We start from the raw sequence: 26,572 nt of genomic DNA, 5'->3' as shown, positions 1-26,572 counted from the left end.
GTTGAAGGTCAGCCTTCCATCCTTCCGAGGTCGATAAAATGAGGACCCAGATTATTGGGGGAAATATGCTGACTCTGTAAAAGCGCTTGGAGAGGGCTGTAAAAGCACCGTGAAGTCTTAAATATAAGTCGTAAGCGCTAGTGCTGTTGCTATAGCATTCATAATTTAGGTAGAATCTGGGAGAACGGGAGCTGTGTTGGTCTGCCATCTGAGAGCCTATCCGTAGCAGCTTCCTCAACAAACCATGGTCTCACCAAAATAACTGTCGAATAGCAGCAATATCGAAGTATGAAATGTATTCATAACTTCGATTCTGTCCACTTTAACCTTCTGTTCTTTCTGTGTCTCTTTCAATGACAGGATCCGGATTCAGGCCATCAACGAAGTTGGAGCTGGGCCTTTTAGCCATTTCATTGCAGCAAAGACCCGGTCGTTGCCACCGTTACCCCCTCGGCTAGAGTGTACTGCAGCAGGTCCCCAGAGCCTGAAATTGAAATGGGGGGAGAGCAGCTCCAGACAGCATGCGACTGATGACATGGTCTATCTCTTACAAATAGAGGACAAGAACAAGAGGTAAGAAAGCTCAGGTAGCTGGAAGCTACCTTTCTATAAATGAGAGTCAACCCAAATGGGCTTGGCTTAGTTCTGGTTGTAGGAAAGGCTATGAGTATCTTCATGAGTGAACTGGTTGGTCTTATGTCATTAAATTCTTTCCATTGACACTTGGCAGTGAGAGAATAAGGTGGAGATCTACTAACAACACTCAGTGTTGTTAATGCAGGTAGTCCTCAACGTACAACCATAATTGAGTCCAATTTTTTAAATACTAAGCGAGACAGTTGCCGAGTGAATTTTGCTCCATTTCTCGCCACGGTTGTTAACGCACTTCATGTGTTAAGCTAGTAACATGACTGGAAATGGGTGGGGGGGGGGATACGGCATCATCTATCTCCAATCTACAACTCAGTCCTTTCAACAGTTCCAAGAAGGCTTCACACCCATTTGCACTCAGTTGACCCTGATAACACAGATAAACCTCCAGGTAGCCTCAACGACTCTCTAAAACAGTGGTTCTCAACCTGTGGGTCAGGACCCCTTTGAGGGTCGAATGACCCTTTCACAGGGGTCGCCTAAGACCATCGGAAAACACATATTTTCAATGGTTTTAGGAATAATTTTATTGTTGGGGGTTACCACAACATGAGGAACTGTATTAAAGGGTCGCAGCATTAGGAAGGTTGAGAGCCACTGCTCTAAAAGGATGCAAATGACCAGCTGTCTGCAAGGAGTATAAATCCTTCCATTCCCCACCATCCAGTCAGAGCTGAAGAAGCTTCTTGGATGGGAAGCGAAACGTCTTCAAAGAAAAAAAAACAGAAAGTCTAGTTGCCTCTTGAAAAAAGCTCCTTTGGGACAGGAAGACTAGTGTTCTCCTGCTTCCTGGTTGAAAGTAGCCCTCCTACCCAATACAGGCCGTGTCTGTATTCCTTATTCAGAATTCATTTTTCCTTCCCCCCCCTCCCCCCAATCCTCACACATAATGTACAGGTAGCCATGGTTACAGCTATTGGGAAAGCACCAGATTGCAAACTTGCTGAACGCGCTATCATTTTACCATCACAACCTGCCTAAGTTTTTAAAAGCAACAGGTGGTCTGAAAGCTGTTCTTACAGCAATTGCTCAATTTTCTTTTTAAAGCAATGCACACTGGGGTTTATTCCCTGAATATACCAGGGAAAATATAATGTGTGTGAAATTTATTTGTTTTGTATAGTAAGAGTTAGGAGATCTTTCTAGGTGATAGATCGGGGAGTCAGCACATAATAGATGGTAGTTTTTTTCCACCCTGTTATTTCTTCAACAGAAGACAGTTTTTGATTGGCTCTTGATGTTCTCTGTATATTCTAAGACCAAGTTGTGGGTCATTGTTCATCTTCTAAATGTTGTCTGAGGGATTAAGAAGCTGTGTATCTCAATTGTTCTTGTAGCGTTCATTTGTTCTGTTTGTTAACTTTATGGAAAATCATTTCTGGAAACACAATTAATTCCATAATTTGAATAAATCAATGGAACCAAGATCCACTAAGCCAATTGGTAAACCAATTCCCAAATTCTCAACAGGTGTGGCTTTTGGGCACACTGATTGGTACAATGGGAGTTGAAGTCAAGAATATTTGGAGAGCATCAAGTTGAAGAAAATGAGTGGTACAGTGGCCTAAAGGTGGAGCTCTCACCTCACAATCAGGAGGTAGTGAGTTCGATCCTAGGTAGTGGCAGATATTTCTCTCTCTCTGGGCACGTTGAGATCATGTCTGCTGAATATCACTCCGCATTGGCAACAGGGAGGGCATCTGGCCAGTGAACACTCAGCTCCATTCAGTTGCCCAGACTCCACCCTGCAAGGGATTATGAGATCATTAAAAGACAACAATGATGATCAACTTGAAGAAAGTAGCAATGGATTTATCCAGGAAGAATTTAGCAATATATTAAAGCAGGCCCCAGGCCCCAATCCGACCCTGGTCCATAGTCCATCAGGAACCAGTCTGTTCAAGTGAGTGAAGCCCCATCTGTACACACGCAGCATCCTGGCAGCGTGCGAAACGACACTCCCCTAGTCCATGGAAAAACCACCTTCCACTGAACCAGTCCCTGGCAGCCAGAAGGTTGGGGACCACTATATCAAAGGAGTAGAACTGAATGAGACAGAATTAAATTGATGGGAAAGGGAAATGCTAAATGTAAAAAAAAGCAAATTTGTTTTGAAATTAAATTAATACAGTTGTTGTTATGCCACAATAGCCCATCCAAATTCAGCAGCAATAAACTCTTGTTGTTTTGCTTTTCAAGAACTCCCAAGAGACACCCAGTCAATTTTTAAAAAACTGTTGGAAAATAGAGACAAATAAAACACCTCCTTAATGCAGAACCATGTCTGGAAGAGATATGCCCATAGCATTAATAATAACTGAAATGAAATGATCTTCTCTCTGGTTAACTCGCTTATTTGCTGTATGCTAAACTGCTAGTAAATATAATTGTAATTCTTAGCAAATGCAATAATCCAATGATCAGTAGGTCTCTTGCTGTACTAATTTTAATATAGTTATTAGGAGCCAAAGCAGTTGTCTCTGTTGCATTGTTATTGACAATTAATCGTTGCTTGTAACTTTTGCATAACAGAAATTGGAGTTGCCATTTGAGGAAGAAATTTATTAAATATCCTTTTGTTTGTTAGAAACTCTCTTATCACTCACAATTCTCCAGTATTTGTAATAAAACAAGTGTCTTGTGTGCTAGATACACATGATAAAGATTGAAATATTGCTTTCAAATTACAATGAGCATATGAGGCAGCCTTATGCTAAGTTATGTTTTGGTCCATTAAACCTTGATTTCCCTTTGGGCTATTATATCTGGGTTGCAAACAGTCCAGATGATCATCGATTGATGGCATCAGTTAGATTTTCCTCTCTCTCCTAGCTGTCATCTACTAATCGTACATATTTTTGCAGCCTGGATTGGCAACTGTACTTTCCTGTTCTGGTTGATAGCATCTTCTGGAAATTTTTAGCCTAGCTGGAACAAACTTTTTAATTTAATTGCAGAGAAATCTCTGCCACAGGACTAAAACCTGCCCCCAGATTTGGTTTATATCCTTAAATATATTCTTAAACAGTCTTCTGAATCTTACTGTGAATCTCATTTCTTTCTCCTACACTGAAATGCTTCCTAGGCAATATGTTAATACGCTGCATATTAAAATCATGTTAAATTCTCAACAGTTTTTTTTTTTAAATTTGATTTATATGCCGCCCTTCTCCAGAGACTTAGGGCGGCTTACAATGCGTTAAGCAATAGCCTTCATACTTTTGTATATTTATACAAAGTCAGCTTATTGCCCCCACAAACTGGGTCCTCAATTTACCTACCTTAGAAAGTGAGCTAGGAAGGAATGGCTTTCAAAATTCTCTACCTGGTTCATGAGCAAAGACATTAGGTGCACCTTTTCACCATGGGAAGATGAGATGTGTGGTAAACAAATTTAATAAATAAAAATATAACAAATTATTCAAGATTTATTTCTCAAGGTCAGCACCTCCAGCCATGAAAGTATGCTAAATGCTATTGAAAAAGGCAACAATAAACCTGTTATATTATATCTTCCCATAGAGATTTAAAGGAAGCTTATTAGCAAGCCAGGGAACTATAGGGTTTTTTAATGTGTCAATGATGCACTGGTCATCTCTTGGTCGGATTACTGCAACGCGCTGTGCATGGGGCTCTTCTTGAAGAGTTTTTGGAAGCAAATACAAAACACAGCAATATGGACACATGTATTTGTTGTTACATGAGCTGCACTGGTTGCTAGGTTTGCTTCCAGATCCAACTCAAGTATCTATGGAGATTCTCAGTCACCCAGGTCATGGCTGTCCCAAAGCTGCTTTTTCAAGAGGCAACTGGAGTTTCTGGTTTTTCTTTGAAGACGTTTCACTTCTCATCCAAGAAGCTTCTTCAGAGCTGAAGAAACATCTTCAATGAAAAACCAAAAATTCCATTTGCTTCTTGAAACAGCACCTTTAGGCCCAATTCAAGGTATTGGTTATTTCTTTATGTCATGGGTCCAGGGTATATGAGGAATCATCTTGCCCCAATGGGATTGGGCCTGTCCCATTCACTCCAGCAGAGGACACATACTTCAGATCCCATCTGCCAAAGAATTTTAGTTGGCGGGGTCCAAAAAAAGAGCCTTTTTTTTGCTATGGGCCCCCACTCTGGAATATTCTCCCCTTGCAGGTGAAGTTGGCCTCCATAATCCTGCTCTTCTGAAAGAGCCTTCAAACCTGGCTCTGCTGACTGGCCTGAGGCTCTAATTGTTGTTGTTCAGTCACTAAGTCATGTCTATCTCTTTGCGATTCTATGAACCCCAGCACACTAGGCCCCCTGTCCTCTACTGTCTCCTGGAGTCTCTTCCCATACTCATGCCTACTCCATCGATGACACTGTCTAACCATCTCATCTTTTGCCGTCTACTTCTCCTTTGGCCTTCAGTCTTTCCCAGCAAAAGGGTCTTTTCCAATGAGCCCTCTCTTCTGATTTGGTGGCCAAAGTGTTTGAACTTCAGCTTTAGTACCTGTCCTTCCAAAGTACAATCAGGGTTGATTCCTTTCAAATTGACTGATTTGATCTTTTTGCTGTCCAAGGAATACTTAAGTGTCTTCTCCAACACCACAATTCAAAAGCATTGATTCTTCAGCATTCAGTTTTTCTTATGGTGTATCTGTCACAGCCATACACTCCTATGTATGGGGCTCTGATAGGGGCAGTCTATGCAGGGGATGGCTGATTGGGTAGAGGAAAGACCCACTCAATAAATCTGGATAAAGTGACCATTTAGCAAATATCTGATTAGATTCTTAATTAGGGATATACAACTGTTTGGATTTCTGAAGCAAAAAAAATATTTTCAAGGGATATACCAGTATTATTATTTAGTGTATGGCATACAGTGTCAGGGAAATGTGGTGCAGTGTCCTAGAGGTGGAGCTCTCACCTCACAATCAGGCAGCTGTGAGTTCGATCCTAGGTAGAGGCAGATATTTCTCTCTCTGGGCACAATGAGAATATTTCTGCTGAACAAAACTCTGCATTGGTGACAGGAAGGGCATTTGGCCATTAAAACACTCTGCTAGCTCCATTCAGTTGCCCAGACTCCACCCCACAAGGGATTATGTGGTTGTTAAAAGAAGATGATGATACAATATCAGGGAAATATACGTGTGGTAGACACAATGTAGTCCTGACAGACTAGATTGCTAGTTCATTCTGTTTGGTGATTGCATGTTTATCCTTGATGAAGTGCAGTGGGGGGAGGGGGGAAGCAAATTAGCGTTACACCAATTAGTGGTGCTCAGGTTGCTGGTTCCTCTGAGCTCTTTCTCCGATCTCATCTTGCCTCACCTTGTGTCACAATCCCTCATGTCCAGCCAGGTCCAGCACCAGCTTCCATTCTTTACACACTCGAATGCAGTTAGGCTTTTCCCACCAAAGTGGTATCCATTTATCGACTTGCAGTATTGCATGCTTTTGAACTGTTTGGTGGGCAGGAGCTAGGGATTGAGCGATGGGTGCTCACTCCATCTCATGGAGCTGGGCTCAAACCTCCAGCATACAGACCATTTCTGGCTGGCCATTCCAGCATCATTAAGCCACTGCACCACTACATCCCCACAAGGGATATAATCCCCAAATTCCTATTGTTCTGGGATTTCACAGCTACCACACAAACTCTAGAAAATGTATCTTCTCCAAAGAGGTGCCAACAGGTGTACATCATCACAACTTTTCCACTTTGGAACTGAACAGCTGCACATAACTGTTCTTGATATGCTGCCAAAATTCCCACCAAGAAGACCAATTTAGAGTATTTTCAAGCTTGTGCTGGTTTCTGTGGAAATTGGAATACTGGTGACTTTTTAAAAAATGAGCTGTGGGTGATTACAAGGTGGCACCTTAACTACCTTTATGTTAACCAAACATAAAGTAAAAAATAAATCCAGAGTGTAAGGTCACCTTTTTTAAAAAGCAAGTCAAACAAATTAACATAGTTGCATCAACACTTTAATTTCTGATGGCGATAATTAGTTTGAACTCTTCAACAATCATAGCTTTTCTGGGAAGCTTGTAGGTGTTTCCAAGAACCAGTGCTAAAGTAATCCAATTAACTGGTGTGCTAATTATATGTTTGTCTGCCAACTGCTTTCAAAGTTTCCTTTAGAATTTGGCTGTGAAGTTGTCTCTAGTTTGCCAACTAATAAAAGGGTGGGCTTTGCAAAGGGTTAGAAAGCATATTTTATTTTTAAAATACATTTTACATTCTGTATATTTCAGTTTATTAGAAAATATATTCTGCACGGATTAGCCTCCCACAGCTTCAGTCGGGTTTTTTTTTTTTTTGCTTTTAATTTATATTTAATTTATATAATTAATTTATATTTATATTTAATTTGCTTTTAATCATTAATATGTACAGCCTGAAATCAACCTCCTACAACTCTCCAGGTACATCAGGGGTGTCAAACTCACGGCTCCCGGGCCAGATGTGTCACGTGCTCCAGCGGTGAAATGCATTTACCTTCGCTACCAGATTGGAAATGTGAGCGTGTGCGCGCACCTCTTCTGCGCATGCACAGAGCTTTTTGAGTATGCACAGAGGATCAAAAACGGGACATAATGACATCCCAGCGGGTGGGCAGAGTCTCCCACTGCCGGCCCTACCACCTCGCACAAGCCGGATAGATCCAGCCGGATTTCACCGCTGATGTGCTGGCCATGCCCACCCCCGGTTTAGCCAAGGGAGAAAAAGTCATGATACATCACGTGACGATGTGAGTTTGATTCCCCTGAGATACTTGAAGTTCAACTCTCAATCTCCCTAGTGTGTGAACTGCTGAGAATTCTGGGAAAGAAATGCCATTTATCAGGGGGGATAGCCAAGTAGAAAAGGGCTGGTCTAGAGAAATGAACCAGGGCAAGACTAAAACAGATGATCCTGATTTGATTTAAGGCAGTTTCTTGCATTTCTAGCTAAAACTAAGATTTATTTTGTTAATTAAATTTAACATTAAAGTACAGGTAGTCCTTGATTTACGATCACAAATGAGCTCAGAATTACAGCCATTGTTGCTGTCATTAAGCAAGACACCCATGCACTCCTGGCTCTCTCCCTGGCAGTCATTATGCACATAGCATGGGATACCTTGAGGGGTGAAGGAGACCCTGGGTTGCTGAACAAATGGTTGTATATTGAAGAATGCCTGGACTCCCACCATTGCTGCAATTACACATTAACTGCAAGCCTCTCTTGCCAGTTATGAAAGCTGTGGTATTTTTGTTTCCAAGAAAGAATTTCACCTGGTTAGATTTTTCCACTGGTATAACTTGATTTGCTCCTGCCCATCTAGCTGTGCAAAAGCATGCAAATGCGAGTAGATAAATAGGTACCACTTCAATGGGATAGTAACAGCATTCTGTATGTCTTAGCCAGTAGTGGTTTTCACTTACCTTTGCTACCGGTTTGAAACTGTGAGTGTGCACTTCTGCACATGTGCAGAACCTTCTGCGTATGCACAGAGCGTCCATGATGAAGTCCGAGTGGGTGAGCGGAGCCTCCCGCTGCCACCGCTACTGGTTCGCCCAAACCGGGATGAACTGGTAGAAACCCACCACTGGCGTCAGCATATGCTGGCCATATGATCATGGAATTGTCTTTGGACAATGCTGGCTTCCTCAGCTAAGAAATGGAGATGAGTACTGTGCCCAAGAGTTGAACAGGACTGGGCCTTTATTCACTTTATTACTTGGTCTTCAAAGGTTTTCTTTTTGGTTAGTTCATTCTCCAGGTATTTTCAAAAATAATATTTTGATTCTTCCTTGGCTTGGCTTGACTTGGCTTGAGTTTTTCTTCCTTCCTAGTGATTATCATTACCTCCAAATATTTATCCCAAAGGTACTTTTTCAAGAGGCAACTGGACTTTCTGGTTTTTCTTTGAAGACGTTGAAGAAGCTTCTTGGATGAGAAACGAAATGTCTTTAAAGAAAAACTAGAAAGTCCAGTTGCCTCTTGAAAAAGCACCTTTGGGACAACCATGACCTGGATGACTGAGAAGCTCCATAGACATTCCAAGTATTTAATTACCGACACAAACTTTAACATTAGCTCTTGAATTTCTACAATAGCTCTTGCATTAGACATTTAGTATTCTTAACCTTGACTGATTGATGCTTTCCCTCCATTTCAGTGCTGAAATATTTGCCCTTTGTAGCAATCATGCAAGAAAAAAATATGGCTGCTTTAATGAGCTGAAATGAGGTACTTAATGTTGATGCACTTTTTAAAGTGTGTCTTCCAAATGCTTGTTACATTGCTGCATCCCATTTATTTATTACTTCCTGGTTTATTACAAGCCAAGTCTGATCCAAACCAGCACTGCAAATTACAGTTTGAGGTTAGTTTATAGTATTGACTGAAAGGACAAAAAGGTATCAGAATATATATAAGGCCGAAACTGTAATATAAAACTATGTAATATAAAACTATGAACAAGATGATTTACATTAACATTTAAATAATATAAACATTATTTTCTGCCAGAAACAGAGAACACTCTATAAAGACAAAAATATGAGTTATCTTGCAAATGTGAGTTTTCAAGTTTTAACTAGAAAATTATTTGTGTCTAAATTAAATCAAAAGCATTAATACCCCCTTGAACTGCAATGCCTCCTTCCCACTTAACTCAGAAAGCTGCTAGAGTGACTTTCAAAAGATATCCTGCCCCAAATTGCATTAACGTATTCAAATAATCAACTTGCAAATATTGAAAGGCTTTGGCTACTGAATAAGGAAAGGAAATTAATAATTAAGACTGAGTCATACAGTTGCAAGAGCCCACTTATTAGCCAGATTGAAGTATGAACAGCAACACCTAATAAATTGCTGATACCCAATTTATTACTGAGTAACTAGGTTTTTTTCCCCTGCCTAGCATCCTCTAAATACGTGGTGCCCCAAACTCTCTGAATTCTATGATGTGATGGCTACAACTGCAGTCCCAGGCATCAGTTTGAGAAAGCTGTTGTACATCAGATTATATTTCTGTTTTCCCTTCCCTTTTCTCTTCTGTTATCATTGTTGTTAATTCTTATCTAATTAGATAATAACATTATCTAATGTTAATTCTTAACATTATTCTCGATTCCAAGAGAAAAAAGGAAAAGGGATTTCCACAGCATGCTTCACGCACTGTGCAATCCTTTGGAAGACTTTTCTGCCATGCTTTGATTGGAGTAGCCCAGTTAAAAAAAGAATGAAGAATCATTACCCTGCTTTGTCAAATTAAAGTAGTAGTAGATTCAGTAGAAATATAATTTCTGGCCTTGCACTCCTGCAGGTCTTCCCTCTGCTTGGAAAGCCTATGCTTGTAGTCCTGAGTGAGGTGCTTCTGCTGAGCCTCCTTCTCGGTCAGATCCAATTTGAACTAAGCCAACTTAGTTGTTGCCAACTCTTTCTCATGGTGGCTGCTTAGCTCCAACAACTGCTTCCTGTTGGGGCGCTAAGGAGCCCGGGCGGGGAGGCGAGGAGTGGCTGGCAGGAGAGGGGTGAGTAGAGGCCGGCGAGGTGCCCCTCGATGTAAGTGACATTGAGTTGGCCATACCCACCAAGTCACATGACCACCTAGCCATGCCCACCCAGCCGGTCATTAGGCAGATCATATTAGTGGTTCGTGGGATTTAAAATTATGAATTTAGTGGTCCCTGAGGTCCGAAAGGTTGGGGACACCTGCTGTAGAATTCCAGGATAGGAAGCTGCGAACAAAGATTGTACAAGTTTCCTCCAGTGGTTCTCTAGAGCTAATACCCTGCCGTGTTGCAACTTATGAACACAACTGGGACCAGAATTTCCATTGCTAAGCAAGGTGGTTGTTGCACCGAATTTTGCAACCTTTTTTGTCTTGGTTGTTCAACAGTACACTGCAGTTGTTAAGTGAATCGTGCGGTCATTAAGCAAATCTAGCTTCCCTCATTGACTTTGCTTGCCAGAAGCTGGCTGGGAAGGTTGCAAATGGTGATCAAATGATCTCCTGAATGCTGCAACAATTATAAATACCTGCTGAATTTTAATCATGTGACCTTGGAGATGCTCTGACAGTTGTAAGTGTGAGGACCGGTTATAAATCACATTTTTCAGTGCCCTTGAAACTTCAAACTAATGAATGGTTGTTAAGTCGAGGACTATCTGTAATGGATGCAGGTCATCCTGTTTTCTACCTCTGTAGGTTTTTTTTCCAAGCTTCCGTAAAAATGTTCTTGTATGTGGATGTGCTTATACTTGGAAGCATTTTTTAGAGGTGTCTATGGAGATTCTCAGTCATCCAGATCATTTATTTATTTATTTATTTGTTCAACTTGTATGCCGCCTTTCTCCAAAGACTCAAGGCAGCTTACAATGCATTTAAAAACCATATATAAAAACATTAAAAATTAAAACATTAAAAACAATTAAAACCCATTCACACCATTCATGGCCGGATCTCGCCAGATTGCAACAGTGAGATCAATGACCCCAGGCCTGCCGGAAAAGCCAGGTCTTCACCGCTTTTCGGAAGGCCAATAGGGTGGGTCCGGATCTCAGGAGTAACTGGTTCCAGAGAGCTGGGGCAGCCACAGAGAAGGCCCTTCCCTGCGGGCCCGCCAGCTGGCATTGTTTAGCTGATGGGACCCGGAGGAGACCAACTCTGTGGGATTTTACCGATCGCTGGGAGCTATGCGGTAGAAGGTGGTCTCGAAGATAGCCTGGCCCTGAGCCATGTAGGGCTTTAAAGGTAATAACCAACACCTTGAATTGTGACCGGAGACCAATAAGGAGCCAGTGCAGCTCGCGGAGAATTGGTGTAATGTGGGTGTACCTAGGTGCACCCATGACAGCTTGCGCGGCTGCGTTCTGGACCAACTGTAGTCTCCGAACACTTTTCAAGGGTAGCCCCATGTAGAGCATGTTGCAATAATCTAACCGTGAGGTGACAAGGGCATGAGTGACTGTGAGGAGAGCCTCCTGATCCAAGTAGGGTCGCAATTGGTGCACCAGGCGAACCTGTGCAAAGGTCATGGTTGTCCCAGTGGTGAAATCCAATTTGGTGGCATGGCTTGGGGAAGGATACTGCAAAATCTCCATTCCCACCCTACTCCAGGGGAAGGATACTGCAAAATCCCCATTTTCTCCCCACTCCTGGGGGAAGGTTACGGCAAAATCTCCATTCCCTCCTGACTCCTGGAAGAAGGATATTGCAAAATCTCCATTCCCACCTTACTCTGGGGCCAGCCAGAGGTGGTATTTGCCGGTTCTCCGAACTGCTCAAAATTTCCACTACCAGTTCTCCAGAACCTGTCAGAACCTGCTGAATAGCACCCAAAGATGCTTTTTCAAGAGGCATTCAGCAGTTCAGCCGCATTTAAAAGACAAAGTCCACTCTTTTGAAGACAGCAAATTCCATGTTTTGGACAGAGAGGACCTCTGATTTAAAAGAGGGGTCAAAGAGGCCACCTATGTCAAAACTGAACAGCCTTCTCTCAACAAAGGGAGAGGGATACAACATCATCTATCTTCAGTCTACAACACAGCTCTTTCAACAGTTCCAGAAAGGCTCCACATCCATTTGCATCACTCAGGTGACCCTGATGACACAGATAAACCTCCAGGTGGACTCAACGACTCTCTAAAAGGATGCAAATGACCAACTGTCTGCAAGGAGTATACATCCTTCCATTCCCCACCATCCAGTCAGAGCTGAAGGCGCTTCTTGGATGAGAAGCAAAACAAAAAACCAGAAAGTCCAGTTGCCTCTTGAAAAAGGACCTTTGGGACCGTTTTTAGAGGAGTGAATTGGAGCATAATCATTCAGGCTTTAAAATCTCAGGAATAAATTGCTTCCTACTGACAGTCAAATGTTGATCATGGATGCATGTTGACGTGTAGACGTTCTGTTTGGAAATGAGACTTACACACTGAGATAGTACAGACTGAGAATAGACTTGATTATGTGAAAATAATTAGCACTTGGCAGAAATCTTACTGTTCTAGCGTAAACAAGTCTTCTTCTTTGTGTAACCTTCAATGAAGGATTTATGGCAATCGGTAAGTCCACACATCTATAACTTCAGATGAACGAGATGCCTTTTTCCTTGTTGCAGCACTGCTTGGAATATCTTATTTATTCATGGACTACATTGTTTATTTCTAGATTGACACACAGGGAGAACTAGACTGATAAATCTGCTTGATATGCAGAATGGCCAAGCCATTAAAGTTCCTTTTTTTCAAAAAAGCAGGAAATGTGGGCCAATATCTAAAAAGAAGCTCTTTCACCTAATGGTAATTTCATTCAAATATTAGCAGCTTTTGTTTGCTGAGATGGGTTAACCTCAATTTAAAAACGCTCCAATGGTTGTGTCCTGCAAAGAAAACAGCCTCAGGTCATCAATTTAACTCACTGGGAAATTAATGTGCCCCATTCTCATTTCCCCACCTGGGTTGTTTCCACAAACAAATAGCTTCATTTGCAGCCAGGAAGGTGAAGCGAAGTTCTGATTCCTGTTTACACCATTGGATACTGCTGTTGTATTGTATTGTTTTTAACTGGCTCTCATTTATGTAACGCTTCAGATCTAAGTGAATTTGCTGTAAAACCAGATTGATAGTAGAGGAGGAAGCTTCCTTCCCAAGGAAATAAATAAATAAAATTTTGTACATCACGGATAAAGGAAATCATGATTCTATTCCCGCTCGTTGTTGATTGCACTGGCTTTAAAAAATCAACAGGAAATTGGTATGGCGACATGCACATGCACAGTGGTGAAATCCAAATTTTTTCACTATGGGTTCTGTGGGCGTGGCTTGGTGGGCGTGGCAGGGGAAGGATACTGCAAAATCTCCATTCCCACCCCACTCCAGGGGAAGGATATTGCAAAATCTCCATTCCCACCCCACTCCGGGGCCAGCCAGAGGTGGAATTTGCCAGTTCTCCAAACTGCTCAAAATTTCCACTACCTGTTCTCCAGAACCTGTCAGAACCTGCTGGATTTCACCGCTGCATTCTTTCCTGGAAGATCCTTAGAGAAAATTTAAAAAGGACTGGTCACTAAATCAGTGTTGTCATACCTTAAGCAATTTTAATAAGAACCAGGCCTGTTCATTGGGAAGAGAGTGTTTTGTTTTGTTTTTTAAAGGTCAAAAGTGTGTAACACGAAAAAAGTAGTAAGGCCTGGACTGTGTGGCTGTGGCTGCCATCTTTGAACTGGGGTGTGTATAACAAATCTAATAAATGATCGCCATCAATTTGGGTTTGTCATGCACATATTCCTGGAGATATCCCTGAAATTTTTTATTCTGTATATTTGTCTTCATTATTATTTAACATTATAAAGAAAAGGGAAAGGGGCCAGTTCAGGCTATTAATAGAAAAGAAACATGGATAATGTTAATTGATTCCAGAAATTGTGGATGCTCCAACACTGGAGGTTTTTAAGAAGAGCTTAGACAACCATTTGTCTGAAGTGTTATAGGGCACAGGTGTCAAATTTGCAGCACCACATTGCCGTCACGTGATGTTTCGCGACATTTTCCCCATTTGTAGAGCTGGGATGGGCGTGGCCTGTGCGTGACGCATCCGGTCCTTTGGCCGCCAGTTTGACAACCCTGGTATAGGGTTTCCTGCCAGAGCAGGGGGTTGGACTAGAAGATCTCCAAGATCCCTTCCAACTCTCTAATTCTGTTATTCTATTTGCCTGAACATTACTGCTTTATTCAGCAAGAAATGGTATTTTCACTCCAGGCTTTGCTTTTAGATTTTTTTTAAAAAAAAAAACAACCCTGGTTTTTCATTTATAATGGCATATAGTGTTATTGGGATGACATTCACCTTGTTTCCTTCATGGGTAATAAAAGTTTGGCTGATATTATATGAATGAAGCTGGATCTTCCATAGCATTGAGTTGTACAGTAGGAGGGCATAATGGGTATTATCAGACTATCATGGTCTTTGAATCGATGTATCTAGTTGGCATTTTTATTACTTTAGTTTTTGTTATTGCTTTCACTGACCAGTATTTTTTGAAAAGAATTGGGATGAGATTCAGTAATGACTTGACATTTGCGCCTACTGTATTATTATTTGTGTTTTATTTGAGAGCTGAGAGCTGTTCACACCCGGTTTTCTGCTTTTATTCTCTTGAAAAGTACACCATAGTTGTTCTTAATGCCTGGTCCTCAAATGACCCAATAAAATCTTTGCTTGAATGGCAAGTTAAATCTGGTTCTGCCTTGTCCTGACAAAGTATGCCTATTTCAAAACGTTGGTCCTGTGAATGAATATTTTGGTGGATGCAAATAAATGTAGATATCCATAGGTTATTGTTCAGTGACTAGTGAATAGAAGAAGCAAATATGAGTTTTTGAGAAAAATTATATGACATTCTGAATTTAAAAAATTAGTCTGCAGGTGACATGAAAACATAGACAAGAATGAGAGGAAGAAGTACACAAAAAGTAATTGGGCCATTAAGAATAAATTAGGATTATAATTGTGATTATCTGTTTAGAAGAAGAACTGTTTACATTGAATGTATAACCCTGTCTACTTATATGTACACATGAGAAAAGAGTTAATACAAATCTGAAAACATGAATTGAGTTCATTTTTTATCCGGAAATAGTAAGGGCATTACCGAAGGTCATAAGAGCAACAGAATAGACCACTTTTGCACATTGAAAGTGGAAATTAGAAGAAAAGTAAAAGAAATCGGAATGCAACAGAATAACAGAGTTGGAAGGAACCTTAGAGGTCTTTTAGTCCAACCCCCTGCTCAAACAGGAAACCCTATACCATTCCAGATAAGTGACTGTCCAGTCTCTTCTTAAAACTGTCCAGTGATGGAACACCCACAACTTCTGGAGGCAAGTTGTTCTATGATTAATTGTCCTAACTGTCAGCAAATTTCTCCTTAGCTCTAGCTTGGTCCTCTCCTTGACTAGTTTCCATCTATTGTTTCTTGTCTCACAATGTAATATGTGTTATCCTTCCTTACTTGATATTGGAAATCTGTGTGCAGCTGCCATACATCCTTCTTGTTGCCAGATATGTCTCATACCTAGATCTTTTCCAGGGGTGCACTTCAGATTCTTTAGCAACGGGTTCTCTGCCCCGTTGCTGGATGGGCGTGGCCATGATGGGTGTGGCCTAGTCGGCTGCCTGCAGCACGGCAGGGGGAGTGTTTTTCGCCCTCCCCAGGCTCCAGAGGCTTTCCTCAAGCCACCTGAAGGGCGAAAACAGCTTCCCCCAGGCTCCGGATACCCTCTGGAGGCCGGAAACAGGCCCATTTCTGGACTTCCGAAACCTCTGGTAGGCCCATTTTTTGCCCTCCCAGACCCTCCGGCAACTCCTGCACTTACCTGGAATGATGAATGGGCCGTGTGGAGACTCCTGGGAGAGAAGGGGTGGGAGGGGTGGGCGTGGGGTAGGCGTGGCCAGCCAGGGGTGGCATTTGGGGGTTCACCCGAATCCCCATGAGCCCATCCTTGATCTTTTCCTGTTTGAATTTTGGGAACATTTTTTAAAATTTTAACAGTGACTCTTATCTCTTTCCACAACTTTTCAGGTTTACATCTGTTTAAATATATTAAACTTCTTCCTTATGTTGATCTTAACATCTGTGTGCAAAAATGCAGAAGTGTTTTCCAAAGAGAGAGGGGAATAATAATAATCAGCTTTCAAAATTATGTTACTATAGTTTATCTCAGTAAAATACAGTCTTCCTGTAGAGTCTATTCACTTAACCTGCTCTGGGGTTCAGAAGGTAGTCCTACCGTGAGTTTTGTTTTTCACCAACATTGCTTTCAGAGTCATGAAACCTACAGATATTCACATTATCTGGAGGTAATGTGAATATCACGGGTTCACGTTGCCTCCAGATATTAAACCTGGCTTCCAAAATCGTAATTATTAACATGCTGGGCCAGATTTGCTATAACAGATTGCTAAACCACAGGCTAACATACCATTTTCAACAGTGATCAAACAGATGCTTTTGAATGCTCCAAGCAAATCTTAGGAACAAAGATAAGAGTTGTATTGTATACCTGGCAAGTTAAATGAATCTCCTTGAAAAGGCTAAATGAACGCAAGCAATCAAAAAAACAAATTGAAAGCACACAATTAGATCATTAGCCCAAATTGCATTATTATACATGGAAATCTTGCTGTGGGAAACATCTACTTGTGAAAAAAGAAATATTCATTTTACTACTCTTAATGAAGAAAAACATGATTTGTTGGCCAAGATCATAATGTGTGACAAAGATAACAGAATCTATCTATTACAGTATCAGCAGCATTTGTGCACATAGGTATAATTTCTAATCTTCTTTTTTACACTAAAGATTCCCAAAATAGAGATTCAGTGCACCAATTTAAAACAATTAAAATTAAAATGTCATGATAAAAAAAAAATAAGCAGATTGTCCACCATTTAAAGAACAGCAAACATACCTTAAATCCCAAAATATAGCTCAGAAAAGTTGTGATCTTGAACATCAGTAGCAATCCAGGCTGCACATTTTTCTAGTTTCTAGATTTCGGTGCAGAATAATATTTTTATTTTCTTTTTGATACACATGGTTGAATAAAAGCATCTCATTTTTATTTATTAATGCTTGTGAGATAGGATTATATCTTAGTGCTTTGCAGTGTTTACTAGCACTACAAATAAATACTAATAATGTATCTTCCAAGAGAGAAGTATTTCCCATTTAAGATCAAGGATAAGACTGTTCACAGCACCCATATTTTAAAGAAATATTTAGATAAGGTCAAAGCAAAATGAAAAAAAAAATCAAACAATGAGAACTTTCCTCTACTAATTTCGCTTTTAAATGAGAATCCCATTGCTGTTTGCAAGAGGAAAGTTGGAAGTCATTTCTTTGCTTTTTGCAGTTTGAGCTTTGCTCTCTTTTTCATGGTTTACCTTTTTCTTTTTTCTGTGTTAATGATTAGTTTCTATTTTTTATATCTCTTTATCTGAAAAATTGAATAAATTCTTCTTCTTCTTTTTTTTTAAAAAAGGAAAAAATCACTGTGACTTCTTCCCAACCAAGCTTCAGTGACAGTAGGTTGAAGTCTCCTCCAACTGGACTCCAGATAATTAATCAAGTCCAGGAAAACTCTAGTTTGCTAGTTTAAACCTGCCACAACCACCATTCTCTGCACAATGCCACCACACTACACTCTCCTGACTCTTGCCACAAGGTTTCCCAACAAACACAACTCTTAATCCTCTCTTCTTTCTCTCCACCATCTTATCACATCTGCACAACGTGGTTCAACACTTTATTCATTTTTACAAAGCATAAAATACAAAAATATAAAGAAAGATGTAGGTAGAATAGGGGAGGAAAGGGGAAAAGGAGAAAAGTAGAGGGTAGAGGGTGGGGGAAGAAAAAAGCATTGACTTCTGATTCCTTTTGGTATCTATGGAGGTTCTCAGTCATCCAGGTCTTGATTGTCCCAAAGGTGCTTTTTTTCAAGAGGCAACTGGACTTTCTGGTTTTTCTTTGAAGACGTTTTGCTTCTCGTCCAAGAAGCTTCTTCAGCTCTTATTCTACTGTACCATGAAACCTCAGCTTTTTATTTTTATATAATAGTATATACTAGCCATTTCTATAACACCAAACATATCTAACCAGTAAGACCCAAAATCAAAGTTTCATTTTTTTTCCCCACCTCAAGCACTTAAGTCCAAAAGCAGTTTCCAAGTAGAAATAAAATTAATGGTGTTGTTTACTCTTTCTAAATTACGATAACTCCATTAACTTTTGCAGCCATTTGTCCATTGTGGGAATCACAGTGTCCTTCTATTTTTGTGCATAAAGTAATCTTTCTGCCGTCAACATGTATAACATCAACATCTATTATTATTTTTAAAAAAATCACATCTGCACATCAATCTCTAATACTATAGCTTTCTGAATTCCTTAAAATCTCCATCCCTAATCATTACCACTTCACTGTTTTGCCAACTTTTGCTGCAAAAAAAAAAACAAAAAACGGTAACTTTCATTACCCATATAGCCCTCCTTGGTGCCAGGTTAAAATAATAATAATAATAATAATAACAATTCCAGATTTATTCTGAGAAACATTAGTATTCATTGACTGCATGGTATTATGCTCCTGCTGTTGCTAATTAGAAGTATCGAAAATTCAATTCACCGGCTCCCCTTGCAGCAAATACTGCCAAGTCCAAACACTGACTAGCATTTAAAAAAAAATGGTAGGAAATGATCTGGTTAGAAGAGGGAGAAATCATTCAGTTCCAATACATTTTGAACCTCATACTCTCCTGGTTCATGGCTGTGTGTATCTCACATAAAAGGGTGGATGAGACCAAGTCCATTTATTTAATTTTTGATCTTCCAGAGCCAAAAGCTAAAATTCTGCATAAAATGAAAACCAATTTAACGTTAACACAAAACAAAATAGTAGTAATAAGGACAACATCTAATAAAATCAAAATAAAACCAACTGGAATAGAAACTATGCCACATGAAATCAACTGCAACAGAATAAGGGCGAAATCTTTTTAAGCCTGGCTCAAATCATTTTTAAAATAAAGGGGATAAAGTGAATGACGCACACATGCCCAAAAGGTATTTATGATCCAGTTCTGAAGTTCTGACCACTGCCCCCTCCCACAGATATGGAACTGCATTGGAGTGCTTGACAATTGGCCATGACTGTTTGCAGTGCGCCAGAGCAGGGGTGGGCTGCTGGGGGTTCGCAGGGGTTCGGAAGAACCTCTAGCTAAGATTCTGTGCAATTCAGAGAACTCCCAAATCCCACTCCTGGCTGGCCCCGCCCACCCTGCCCCACCCCTCCAAGGAATCCCCATGCGGCCAGTTTTGGATTCAGGTAAGTACAGGGCGTGCGCAGAGGCTTGGGGAGGGCGAAAAACAGGCCTACCAGAAGTTCGGGAAGGCCAGAAACAGGCCTCCAGAGGGCCTCCGGAGCCTGGGGAGGCCATTTTCACCCTCACGGAGGCTCAAGGAAAGCCTCCGGAGCCCGGGGAGGGCAAAAACGCCCGCCCCCAGCTGTGGTGCAGGAGGCCAACTTGACCACACCCACCATGACCACACCCACCCAGCAACCAGAGAACCCTTGCTAAAATTTTTAAAACCCACCCCTGTGCCAGAGTCACCTGTCCACAATTGTTGACATTTACAGGTTTTAGCAAAAAAACCCACCCCATTGCGAACTTTGATAAGTGTGAAAAATGGTCCTAAGTGATCAAAGGTCAGGTGATCAAAATTCAGATGCCGGCAATTGGTGTATATTTAGGAGGGTTGCAGTGTCCCAGGGTCATGTGATCATCTCTTGCATTGACCTCCTGACAAGCAAAGTCGATAAGAAAGCCAGATTTACTTAACAACCATGTTACTAACTTAACAACTGCGTTGTAAAATGGAAACATTGGGCTCAATTGTGGTCGAAGGCTACCTGTATTTTGTTAAGATTTAGAGGAAAATTCTAATATATATTTTATAGTTTGAGGGGCTGATATATATGCAAATCACTGAGAGTCTGGGGTCTTGGGGTCAAAAGTAGTGGTGGGATTCAATTTTTTTTACTACTGGTTCTATGGCTTTCTGGGCGTGGCATGGCTTGGTGGGTGTGACAGGGGAAGGATACTGTAAAATCTCCATTCCCTCCCCACTCCAGGGGAAGGTTACTGCAAAATCCCCATTTCCTCCCAATCAGCTGGGACTTGGGAGGCAGAGAATAGATGGCGGCAGGACCAGTCAGAGGTGCTATTTACCAGTTCTCCGAACTACTCAAAATTTCCGCTACCGGTTCTCCAGAACTGGTCAGAACCTGCTGAATACCACCTCTGGTCAAAAGGATACAAATACTGTGTGATAAATCCATCTAGGGAACTTGCACCTGAGCTTCTAGATTGAGATATCATTACGGTGATATTAGATTAAACGACATTAACCTTTTTTGGGGGGGGTGAGTCACAGACAACTTATCAACGAAAACCTTGTAAACAAATAACAACAAATTTGTACTTCTCTCTCTTTTTTTTAGGTTTACTTCAATCTATAGGGGGCCTAGTCATACTTACAAGGTACAACGGCTGATGGAATATACCAGCTATGCTTTTAGAATACAGGCTGTAAATGGTGCTGGGGAAGGGCCTTTCTCAGAAGTCTTTAGCTTCAGCACAACTAAATCTATCCCCTCTGTCATTAAAGGTAAGTAAGATACGTCTCCTGATTTTGGTGGGGTGGGCGGGAGGTGGGGAGGAAGCATTTAATGGACCTAAAACCCATTTGTAATCACTTTTCCCCCTATCACAACATAGAGGTAGTCCTCAAATTACAACCATTCTGGTGTATATTTAGACTAGAATAACAGAGTTGGAAGGGACCTTGGAGGTCTTCTAGTCTAACTGCCTGCTCAGGCAGGAAACCCTATTCCATTTCAAACAAATCATTGTCCAATCTCTTCTTAAAAACTTCCAGTGTTGGAGCACTCACAACTTCTGGAGGCAAGTTGATTAATTGTTCTTACTGTCAGGAAATTTCTTCTTAGTTCTAGGTTGCTTCTCTCCTTGATTAGTTTCCACCCATTGCTTCTTGTTCTCAGGTGCTTTGGAGAATAGCTTGACGCCCTCTTCTTTGTGGCAGCTCCTGAGATATTGGAACACTGCTATCATGCCTCCCCTAGTCCTTCTTTTCATTAAACTAGACATACCCAGTTCCTGCAACTGTTCTTCATATGTTTTAGCCTCCAGTCCCCTAATCATTTATTCAGCAACGGTTCAAAGTTTCAAGTGACTTATGACAGGTCTTCGCGCACTTAACAACTGTTGGACTTTCGGTTCAGTTGGTGTGTTTTGTACTATTTTTCTTGATTATGAATCCACTCCAATATTGAATTTGGATCTTTTTTGCTCATTTCCCATTTGAAACCTCCTACAGTTAAATTAACATTGATTGTGGGAACTGGTGCTTGACGGTAGTTGACTATTGCTGAAAGCTTTACATATTTTTGATAGATGAGATTCTTTTAGCTAATAAATGACATATGATGGATTTTGACCGATGGAAGATGACTTTTTCCCCAAGGGTGTAAGGCAGGGACTCTCTCAAATAGATACGCTTCAAAAAAATTGACCCTTATTTGTCTCTTGTATAAAAACACTTTTTTTGCCACCTGGTGGAGCAATAAATCTGTGCGAATATCATATGTTTAACCAACTCTTATCTGGATGATAACGCAAGGAAAACTAAATTCTTCAACAATCAACATGTTTTTCTTCTTTGCAGTTTGATTCTTTGTTGTTTGCCCTACTTGTTCCTTTATTGTTTTTCATTTTTCTAACAGGAAAATAGCAATAGAGTAAGATGGTTGATAGTTAAATTGAATAATACATTACCTTATCTTCTATGCACTTCAAACTCATGTTTCTATTTTTATTTCTATCATTCCATAACTCCTTACCATTCCAGTCATGCACATTTCTTTTGGGTTCATCACTATGTATGCCTTTTCTCTTTCTTTTATTTGCCTTATTTATATACTAATAATACTCTTAACATAACCTTTAACCTGGCAAAACTGTGCATCATAGGGCAACAATTTTGGAGCCAGTACCTTAAATGGGCTAATTTACAGAATATGTCCAAAATTCAGGGGCCATGACTCCTAAGAGAATGAAAATTGGGAATGTTGTGGCTGCTTCAGTGCTACTGGCTGCTGCTGTACTGCTGGGTTGCTGCTTCAGTCACATGATCTTCACTTTCAACATTCTGTGACAGTTTCCCAGCCAATCTCACAATCCCTCGCTCCGTCCCCCATACAAAAGTAGATACTTACTACCTACTAAAAAGGGAGGGGAAAGGAGGACGAGAGAGAGAAAGTGACAAACAGGAGGGAAAGAACTCAGGCACACAATGCTGCCCCCTCACCTGCCTTCCATGCCACATCCCCAACCCACACAGCATCTCTTGGCATCCCCATGCATCTTCCCTGATTAACATCTCTTCTCCACATATCTCCCCTGACTCTTGCAGTACCTCTTGCGCATCCCATGACCTTTTCCCAACCTGTGCTCCTACCATGCGGCACCTCTTGGGTACTCCTATGCATCCTCCCTGACCTACACCCTCCTGTGCATCTTTCCTGACCTGCACAGTACCTTTTGTGCATTCCTAGGCACCCTTCCCACCAACTCATGTGCTGCCCCCAACCAGTACAGTGCCTCTCGCATATTCCTGCAATCCATATGCATTCATGACCTATACCAACCCTCCCCCTCCCCATGCACTCTACTTGACCTACGCAGAACCTCTTAGACACCCATTTGACTCCTGTTCAACCTTGTTGACCTGCGGCTCCCTGCACACCCTACCCAAGTAGCACAGCACCTCTCAGACATCCCTGGTTGCCCCTCCTGACTATGCTGCCCATTCACATGCCTTCCCCTACCTGTACAGTATCTTTGGCATGCACACGCATACCCACCCCCAACAGCACCTCTCACAGACTCCCATGTAACATTCCTCATCTGCGCCTCCTCGCTCCCTCACTCACTTGCCTGGTGGCCTTGGACTCGCAACTTCCTGCTGTCTTCCCTGTTGACGTTCTCCCTGCAAGCTTCTCACAAACAAAGTAAATGGGGAAGAATAATAGTAAGAACAAGTCATAGCGGACTTCACTTATTCCATATTTTTGACCCGATAGCTTTAGTAGATCATGAGAATGTTACAGATGTAATATATCTTGATTTCAGCAAAGCATTCATTTTTTTAACCCCTGCCTTTCCAGTCTAGTACTTACTCAAGGTAGCTAATGAAATCTAAAAAGGCAATTAAAATGAAAAGTTTTGATTATAAAATTTAAAAAATACATTTCTGGTGTCTCAGGAATTCTTTTTTTTTATCCTCGTCTGCAAATATTCATGTCCTCGAGAAACACAGCTTGAAAAGCTAAATGTTTTATTTTAAATATTGTTTCCCAGACTATGAAAGCAATGCATACATTCTATTGATTCTTCATATTTGGAAAGATTGGTTTCCATCACATTAACTGCATCTTATTTGTCAATGATAACATTCCTGGAGATAATTCTGATTTTTTTAAAAAATTATTTTATTTTTTAAAATGAATAAAAGTCAGTATTTGCAAGAAGAAAAATGAGAAGTGTGTGTTCCTTCTGCACATGCCAATTGATACGTGGTGACCTTTTCTTTTTTTTTTAATAGCACCTCGAGTGAGACAGTTAGAAGGAAACACCTGTGAAATTGCTTGGGAAAATGCACCCCCAATGAAGGGAGACCCTGTGAACTACATTCTGCAGGTCCTAGTTGGAAGAGAGTCTGAGTACAAACAGGTAAGAAGAACCTCAAAGTAGATACAACAACCTTTCATGGTCTTACAAAGTGTTTATAGGTGATGGGACGCAAAAAGTGGATTTATTTTGGTCTAATTTCCAACACCCAACCTTAGTACCATGTTTCTCCAAAAATAAGACCCTGTCTTATTTATTTTTTTGAACCCCAAAATACGTGCTGGGCCTTATTTTAGGGGAGGTCTTATTATTTTGGGGCACATGGAGCAAGACGGGGATCCTCTTGCTGTCTTACCTAATTTCCAGCTCTGTGTCCCTAACCCTAACCAGAGAAAATGGCGGGAACTGGCTGCGCATCCGGTAAAATATTTTCAGGGCAGGCTTATTTTTGGGAGGGGGTTTATTTTCGGGGGAGGGTTTATTATCTGGGGAGGTCTTATTTCCGGGGAAACACAGTAACTGCAAGACTTATTTCCAAGTTCACAGAGGCACAAAATGATATTTAGTGCCAGTTATAAACCCTTCAGTGCTCAGTATCTATGGAGGTTCTCAGTCAATAAAGTCATAGTTGTCTCAGAGGTTCTGGTTTTTTTTTCTTCAGAAGGCAACTGGACTGTTTTTTTTTCTTTGAAGTAGAAGAAAAAAACATTTCACTTCTCATCCAAGAAGCTTCATCAATTCCGATGGCAGGGGAACGAAAGGATAGTTTCTTATAGGATGGGTCTCAGAGAGTGTTAATAACCAGATGACTGCAAAGAAATACAATCCTTCCATTTCCCCCATCACTACCATCCTATCAGAACCTATCCTTCCATTCCCCTCCCCCACATCATCCAATCTCAACTGTCAGTATTTGTCCTTCCATCCCCCCACCATCAGAACTGATGAAGCTTCTTGGATGAAGGGCGAAATGTTTTCTTCTTCTTCTGCAAAGGAAAAACAGTCCAGTTGTTTTTTTTTTTTGTTTTTTTTTTGTTTTTTTGTTTTTTTGTTTTTTTTTTTGAGAGGGGGGGAAGCACCTTTGGTGCCCAGAACCTGATTACTTGGTCCTTGGAGAATCTGCCCATTCTACACCTTTGAGTCAGGAAGCTATGCTGAATTTTCTCATCCCCCATTGAAGCTAAAAAGGTGGGGCCAGGAAATGTATCTATTCTGTTGCTTCCCCATATCTAACACTCCTTCCTCTGGGGGAGATACAGAAAAATATTATAATATAAAAACCATATATAACATTTTAAAAATTTAGAAAGAGGCAAGGTTGTTAAAACATTGTTAAAATTAGTTAAAAGGGCACTCAGGGCCAGCCCCACAGCTGTGCACTTCTGTGGGTTTCCCTTATGAGGCATCAGTGCCATGTTCTGACTCTTTTTCGGAAGGCCAGGAAATGGGGGCTAGTCTCACATATGGGGGGGAGTTATTCCACAGAGGGGGGCAGCCAGGGATGGGCTGCTGGGGGTTTGCAGGGGTTGGGGAGAACCACTAGCTAAGATTCTGTGCAGTTCAGAGAACCCTCAAATCCCACTCCTGGCTGGCCCTGTCTCTCCCAGGAGTCCCCACGCGGCCCATTTTGGATGCAGGTAAGTGCAGCGCGTGCGGAGGCTCAGGGAGGGCGAAAAATGAGCCTGCTGGAAGTTTGGGAAGGCCGGAAACAGGCCCAGAGGGCCTCCGGAGCCTGGGGAGGCCGTTTTCACCCTCCCGGAGGCTTGAGGAAAGCCTCTGGAGCCCGGGGAGGGCAAAATTGCCCCCCCCCCCGTGGTGCAGGAGGCTGAGTAGGCCACGCCCACCATGGCCACACCCACCCAGCAACAGGGCAGAGAACCCCTTGCTAAAATTTTTGAAGCCCATCCCTGGGGGGCAGCAGGAGAGAAGGCTAACTTCATGGACCCCAGCACAGGGTTGAAATGCTCCCGGATTGGACCAAATCACCCGATCCGGTAGCGTTCTTAGCCGGTGGTTCGGCGATCCAGTAGCAACGGTGGAGTATAGCTCTGCCCACCCGGCCGGGTGATATTATTTTCTGGTTTTAACCTGGAAGTAATGTGTTTTTTACCTTCTGCGCATGCACAGAAAGTTTTGCGCATGCACAGAAGGTTTTGCGCATGCACAGAAAGTTTTGTGCATGTGCAGAAGGTCTGTGCGCACCTGTGATGCGTGCACAGGCTTCCGAACCGGTAAGGTGAGGAAGTTAAGTAGATTTCACCCCTGCCCCAGCAGTTGGAGTTCTTTAACTGACAGAGTCTGCAACGTATCTTTTCTGCCTTACCAGATGGGACAGGCCAATATAATGGGACAAAGCCAATTCTGTAGGTTGCCTGGCCCCATGCATTGTAGGCCCTTATAGGTCACAACCAATATCTAGAATTGGACCTGGAAGCAAACTATCACTCAATGTACTTTGCAGAGCAGAGCTGTTATTTGTGTCCTATTGGGCCCCCAATATAGCTTGTGTGGCTAAGTTCTACATCAGCTGAAGGTTCTGGAAGCTTGTAAAGGGTAGCCCCCAAAGAGAACGCGTTGCCATGGTATGCAAAATGGAGTTACACAAAGGCCTTTCTTAGCCATGGCTGCCACCTCTTATTTGAGCAGGAGCTGTGAGTCCAAGAAAATC

The 26,572-nt window shown here is 41.6% G+C and overlaps 1 protein-coding gene across 3 annotated transcripts in view; it reads left to right on the top strand.

The window, feature by feature from the left end:
• FNDC3B (fibronectin type III domain containing 3B) overlaps nt 1-26,572 on the top strand; it is a 313,079-nt gene that overhangs the window by 270,800 nt on the left and 15,707 nt on the right. For all 3 annotated transcript variants that reach the window (XM_034438975.3, XM_034438974.3, XM_087872515.1), the window contains exons 23-25: nt 361-573; nt 20,697-20,863; nt 23,879-24,006. In XM_034438975.3, coding sequence (XP_034294866.2) covers nt 361-573; nt 20,697-20,863; nt 23,879-24,006 — 508 coding nt within the window. The remainder of the gene's footprint in view (nt 1-360; nt 574-20,696; nt 20,864-23,878; nt 24,007-26,572) is intronic.

The sequence above is a fragment of the Pantherophis guttatus genome, chromosome 6 (genome assembly GCF_059756535.1).
Source record: "Pantherophis guttatus breed Tessera chromosome 6, ASM5975653v1, whole genome shotgun sequence".
NCBI classification, from domain to species: Eukaryota; Metazoa; Chordata; class Lepidosauria; order Squamata; family Colubridae; genus Pantherophis; species Pantherophis guttatus.
Note: the sequence above shows the minus strand (reverse complement) of the source record. Positions and strands in the feature narration are given on the sequence as shown.